The sequence below is a fragment of the Argentina anserina genome, chromosome 2 (genome assembly GCF_933775445.1).
Source record: "Argentina anserina chromosome 2, drPotAnse1.1, whole genome shotgun sequence".
NCBI classification, from domain to species: Eukaryota; Viridiplantae; Streptophyta; class Magnoliopsida; order Rosales; family Rosaceae; genus Argentina; species Argentina anserina.
Genome location: NC_065873.1, coordinates 28,131,816 through 28,137,569, shown reverse-complemented (window position 1 = coordinate 28,137,569; position 5,754 = coordinate 28,131,816). Strand labels below are relative to the sequence as shown.

At 38.4% G+C, this 5,754-nt stretch overlaps 1 protein-coding gene across 1 annotated transcript; it reads left to right on the top strand.

Moving 5' to 3' along the window:
• Nucleotides 1-659: 659 nt before the first annotated feature.
• Nucleotides 660-5,530, top strand: LOC126785010 (glutamate receptor 2.8-like). Its single transcript, XM_050510577.1, has 5 exons — nt 660-2,075; nt 2,200-3,542; nt 3,789-4,101; nt 4,241-4,647; nt 4,776-5,530. The coding sequence occupies exons 1-5, from the start codon at nt 1,778-1,780 to the stop codon at nt 5,367-5,369; spliced, it is 2,955 nt and encodes a 984-aa protein (XP_050366534.1). The 5' UTR covers nt 660-1,777; the 3' UTR covers nt 5,370-5,530.
• The last annotated feature ends 224 nt before the right edge of the window (nt 5,531-5,754 follow it).

The following is a 5,754-nucleotide window of genomic DNA, read 5'->3' as shown; positions in this document are numbered from 1 at the left end:
TTCACGGAACACTGTTCATGTTTACTAATCACTGTTTTTACTAAACCACTGTTCACAGTAACTGTTTTACCAAAACACTGTACCCGAGCTGATTTTTGGAAAAAAACTGATTTTCTGATTTTTAATCTCCTCTCCTTCCTTTTATACTATTTCCAAAATCGGAAACGAACTTCCGACGTTAATAACTTTTGCGTCCGACGTCCGATTCGAACGCATGACATGTCCACGAATTTGTATCGATGAGCTCTACGACTTTCGTGAAGGAAGTTTTCGCAACCGAGCGACGGAATAAAAGTCGATCTATACGTTGCGGTAACGTTACGTTTTCTAATTAAACGATCCGAGAACGTTTCCGTTTTCGTTTCGAAATGTCGCAAACCTCTAATTGTCGTCTTGAATTAATTTCACAAGTTTAACACTTTGAAAATACTCGACATTTAGTTTCTAAAAAATCGGGTTATTACAGCCTATTTGTATCTTTTCTCTTGGTTCTTTTCTTCATGGATTTTACCAGGCCATGCCACATAACCAATCAGCCGACAGCCCATATAAACGTCGAAGCAGGCCCAACATTTTAATTGGGGGGATTATCTTCATCAATCATCATCATCACCATCACTCTCTCCAAGTTTGCATAAACCCAGCAACAAGCCGTCGCTTTCTCGCAATGTCCAATTTGTCAACACCGTCCGCCACTGTTAAAAAAGTCAAATTTATCCAACAAAACGCGGGAACATTGCATTATCCTTATTAAGATAAGTAATCGAGCCTCTGCCGTTTAAATTTAATCCTGCACTGCTTTGATTTTGACCATTAAATCTCTTACTCCGGTGAACCAATGCATCATGATAATCAAGACTAAGTCTTTATAGATAGTAACTTCTAAAGCTTTCAGCTTTCAACTCCATTATTTTCATATTAATTACTTCCTTATTGTCACATCATGTATATGGTTAATCTTGTTTTGTCTGGTTGAATTCTCTGAGTTTGTGAAGCTTCCTGGAAATTATGCTTATTTAATACATACAAATGTAGACTACGTGACCTTCCAACTTCTACAAATTGGTATGCTTCTTATATCCTCTAGTTGCCAAATAAAATCTTGCGGAATATTTACAGCTAATGTTGGCTCTGTCATAACAAAGACTCATTCTTCATTGGGAATGTTCAGAAATAATACTATTAGAATTGAGATTTTAACATTTTACTAAAACTAGTCCTGCGTTGCTCACCCAGACGAATTTTTACGTTTTTGATGTCGATTTAGTTTGTTATGTTTGAATATTGAAATTTGAAGTTTGAACTAGCGGCACCAATACTAAACTCGAGACTGCTAGAGAAGCTTCCTGGTAATGTTACACTGGTCTTGATATCCCTTCTTTATTCCATGATTGCCAGCCCAAACCGTTATTAAATTGCTATGACTTCCTCTTTTGTAGCATTTGATCCTTTCTGTGTCTTTCTCTCAAAGTTACATTGTATGATAACTCTATTATAGGTATATGATCTTGTCAGAGTGTCAATTACTTTTGGTTTATTTAGCATGCTTGTTTTCCAAGATTTTTTCATATTTTGTCAGATCTCCTTGATGGATTTCATTTGTCAATCATGTTTACATCAAACGAAACACAAGTAGTGTTTGTTCTTCTCTGCATTTAAAGCATTCCAATGCCTGCGTATATAATGGGTTGCTTGCTGCTGCTTCTAACATCATTCCAGAGTGACTCTAGTATAAAACCAGATTAAGCAGCAGGCACTCTAAATATTCTGATTTTTGATGAGGAACAAGCATATCAACCTTCACCTCCTTATTCCTATTATTTTCTTATTTCCTTCCTGTTCATGGGTTTCCTTGGCCCTGGCACAAAACGAAACCATTATCCCAGTGCATGTGGGGGTTATTCTTGATGACCTTGAATATTCATCCACAAAGGATATTTGGTTGAGTTGCATCAATATGTCTGTCGTAGACTTCTATACTAATCATCCTCACTACAGCACAAGGATTGTTTTGAAAACGATTGTTTTGAAAGCTAGTCATAGCAAAGAAAATGTTGTCAGTGCAGCTGCTGCAGGTTCTTACTCGCTTGTTCTTTTCGCAATTCATTTATAATGAGGGTGGTTCATCTCTTAACTTTCATCTATTGGATTCATGATATTCACTTTTACTTATAATTTTACTTCTCTGTTGGGCTGCAGCTCTTGACTTGATAAAGAAAGAACAAGTGAAAGCCATCATCGGGCCGGTGACATCCATGCAAACAAGGTTTGTTATTAATCTTGGAAATGAAGCACATGTTCCTATTATATCATTTTCTGCAACAAGCCCTTCTCTTACTTCTCTCCGGATCCCCTATTTCTTTCAATTTGCACAAACTGGTTCTACCCAAGTGCAAGCCATTAGTGCAATTGTTAAAGCCATCGGATGGAGACAAGTTGTGCTTATCTATACAGACATCGAGTATGGGGATGGAACCATACCGTGCTTAACTCACGCTCTGCATGAAGTAAATGCTCATGTGTCATACCGCAGTGTCCTTCCCCCATCAGCCACCGATGGTCAAATTGATCAAGAACTTTCCAAGTTGATGAAAATGGAAACCAGAGTCTTTATCGTCCATATGACAACTAATCTATCCTCTAGATTATTTGTCAAGGCAAAAGAGAATGGGATGATGAGTGAAGGGTATGCATGGCTCACTACTAATGAGATACTTAATAGACTACAGTCACAAAGTTCTAATGTCATTGATTCCATGCAAGGTGTATTGGGTGTGCAAAATTTTGTTCCACCAACACAGGATCTTGAAGATTTCAAGATAAGGTTGAAACAGCAATTTCATACAGACAGTCCAGCCGTTGGTGCTGAATTGGATGTTTTCGGACTTTGGGCTTATGATGCTGTTTTTGCAGTGGCCATGGCAATTGAACAAGTAATTGGTCCTCCAAATAGCTTTCCTGTCCAAGAGTCAAATGCTGCTTTCAACAGCTCCACCGATGTTGGAGGTTTACCGGTCTCTCCCTATGGACCGAAACTTCTCACAGCTCTGTCAACTGCTGGATTTGAAGGCATAGCTGGACCTTTCACAGTTGTTGGTAGGAAGCGTAACTCTTCTAATTTCCGGATAGTCAATGTAAGTGGTGGTTCGGCAAGAACAATTGGCTTTTGGACAGTGAAAAAGGGCCTTCTGCAAACATTGAATACATCACCAGGTTCGAGTAAAGTTTCAAATTCTAAATTTGACCCTGGACCTATTACGTGGCCAGGAAATTCTCACTCTGTTCCAAAAGGGTGGGAGATCCCAACCAAAGGAAAAATACTGAGGATTGGAGTCCCTGTCAAAGTTGATTTTAAGGAGTTTGTTAACGTAACATGGATCAGCACCAACACTGCAAATGTGACTGGCTTCAGTATTGATGTCTTCAAGGCTACACTGAAACTATTACGATATGATCTTCCTTACGAGTTCATTCCTTTTGCAAAGCCTGATGGCACCAGCGCTGGCACTTACAAAGAGTTATGCTATGAAGTACATCTTGGGGTAAATTCTATAAATCTATTAGAATAAACAACGTCATGAATCATGTCATATTGTTCATATACATCCATAATTTTCTTTGTTTGTTTTTCGTATCATACATTTTGTAATTATGAGCTTTTGATACTGATTAAACTTCTGTTTCTTTTGCCAAGTTCTTAATGGAGACAAGAAAAAGAAAAGAAAAGGCCATTCATTTTATTTCCCCCTTTGCTGATCGAGATGATAAATATTCTTATTACTTTACAGAATTTTGATGCCGTGGTGGGAGATACAACTATTAGACCAGACAGGTCATTATATGTGGACTTTACAATGCCATACTCAGAATCTGGTGTAGCAATGGCCGTGCCAGTCATCAACTTGAAGAGCAAACATGTGCTGGCTTTCTTGAAGCCTTGGACACTGGACCTGTGGCTAACGATTTGTTTTTTCTTCATCTATATTGGTTTTGTGGTTTGGGTTCTTGAGCATCGAATTAATAAAGATTTCCGCGGCCCTCTCTTACATCAAGTCGGCACCAGTTTATGGTTCTCGTGCTCAACCGTGGTGTTTGCACATAGTAATCTCTCTCTGTCTCTCTTATCTAGTTACTAAAGTTCAGTACGTGTATTAGCTGCATATATATTATATTTAATTTTTTAATCAAAAGTTTTCAGGTATTATTTTTTTATTGATTAACTTTCATTTGCTATTTACAGGGGAGAGAGTTGTTAGCAATTTGGCTAGATTCGTTATGATTATCTGGCTGTTTGTTGTGCTTATATTGACAATAAATTACACAGCCAGTTTATCGTCACTGTATACAGTAGAACAACTCCAGCCAACCGTTACTGACTTAGAGGTTCTATTAAGTAGAAGGGAAAACATAGGCTACATAGAGAATTCTTTTGCTTACGATCTCTTGAAACAAGTAGGTTTTGAAAATTCTATGCTGTATAAATTTGGAACAATGAAAGAAATTGATGAAGCTCTTTCAAAAGGAACTGCCAATGGTGGTATTGCTGCTTTTGTTCACGGAACCCCCAAGATGAAGCTTTTTCTTGCCAAATATTGTTCTAAATATTCTATGATTGCACCGATCTTCAAAACTGATGGATTTGCCTTTGTAAGATCTCTCTCCTATCTGCCTACATATACACAGTGCATCAGAAGATTTGACTCTTATGTTTGGAATTTTTCATGTTTTTAATTTTATAACTAGTTTTGTGCATGATTCTGTTTACTTGCTTACAGGCGTTTCCTAAACGTTCCCCACTTGCAGCCGATATTTCACAGGCGATCCTAAACATGACCAGAGGAGTTGAGATATTGAATCTTGAAAAACAATGGATCGGAGAAGAATCTGGTTGTCAAGACTCGAGTGATGCGACCATTTCCAGAAACAATCGTGGGCTTGGTAGTTTTTGGGTCCTATTCCTCATTGCTGGTTTGACTGCAGTACTTGCAGTAAGCGTGTATGTAGCTTCCTTCATTTATAGGCATAGGTACGTGCTGGTGCAACCAGGTGATGCAGAACCCTCAACATGGAGAACTATCCAAGCTCTATTTAAAATTTTCAATGAAAAAGACCTCGACTCTCACACTTTCAGAAGGAGTAATCGACAGGAAGATGCAGTTATGAACTCACCCAACAACTTCCCAGGAGCTTTAGTCCACCACATTCCGGATCACACTGATCAAATGTACTCTTCATTTGTTGGAGAGCAACAAACAAGCACAATCCCTGAAGCGCCTTCAGACGTACCACTTCCTTCAGATACTGAGGTCCTGATCAGAGTTGAGGAAATGCATAGAACTACTTCAAACACGGCTCAAGAATACAACTGATCAGTGTCACATACATACATTTCATCACTGTATGCAGATTGAATCCAATTGATTCTCGTAGTTTATAACTTTTGATATGACCATGTAGCTGCATGATGGGCGAGGTCCATATTTTTTAGTTGGCTTCACCTTTTCTAAGTATTTATTAGCTCATTGATTCAGGCCCTCCAGTTCTTCACTGATTCTGAGAAGGAATTTTCGTAATAGCATAGGCACGCCTTCATGCAAGTAACTGATTCTTTTAAATATCTGACGCTCTATCCGGGCATTGTTCAAACCAATGAAAAAGACCCCAACGATCAGGCCTTCAAATGCAAGTATCAGCTAATATTCAAGCCGAAGAGATACCAAGTCTGTAATTTCTGGAGAGCAAAACATCCTCAAC

Coding starts and splice junctions, on each gene's coding strand:
- LOC126785010 (XM_050510577.1), top strand. CDS start 1,778: ATGAGGAACAAGCATATCAACCTTCACCTCCTTATTCCTATTATTTTC. Junction 2,076..2,199: donor TGTCAGTGCAGCTGCTGCAG/GTTCTTACTCGC, acceptor GTTGGGCTGCAG/CTCTTGACTTGATAAAGAAA. Junction 3,543..3,788: donor GCTATGAAGTACATCTTGGG/GTAAATTCTATA, acceptor ATTACTTTACAG/AATTTTGATGCCGTGGTGGG.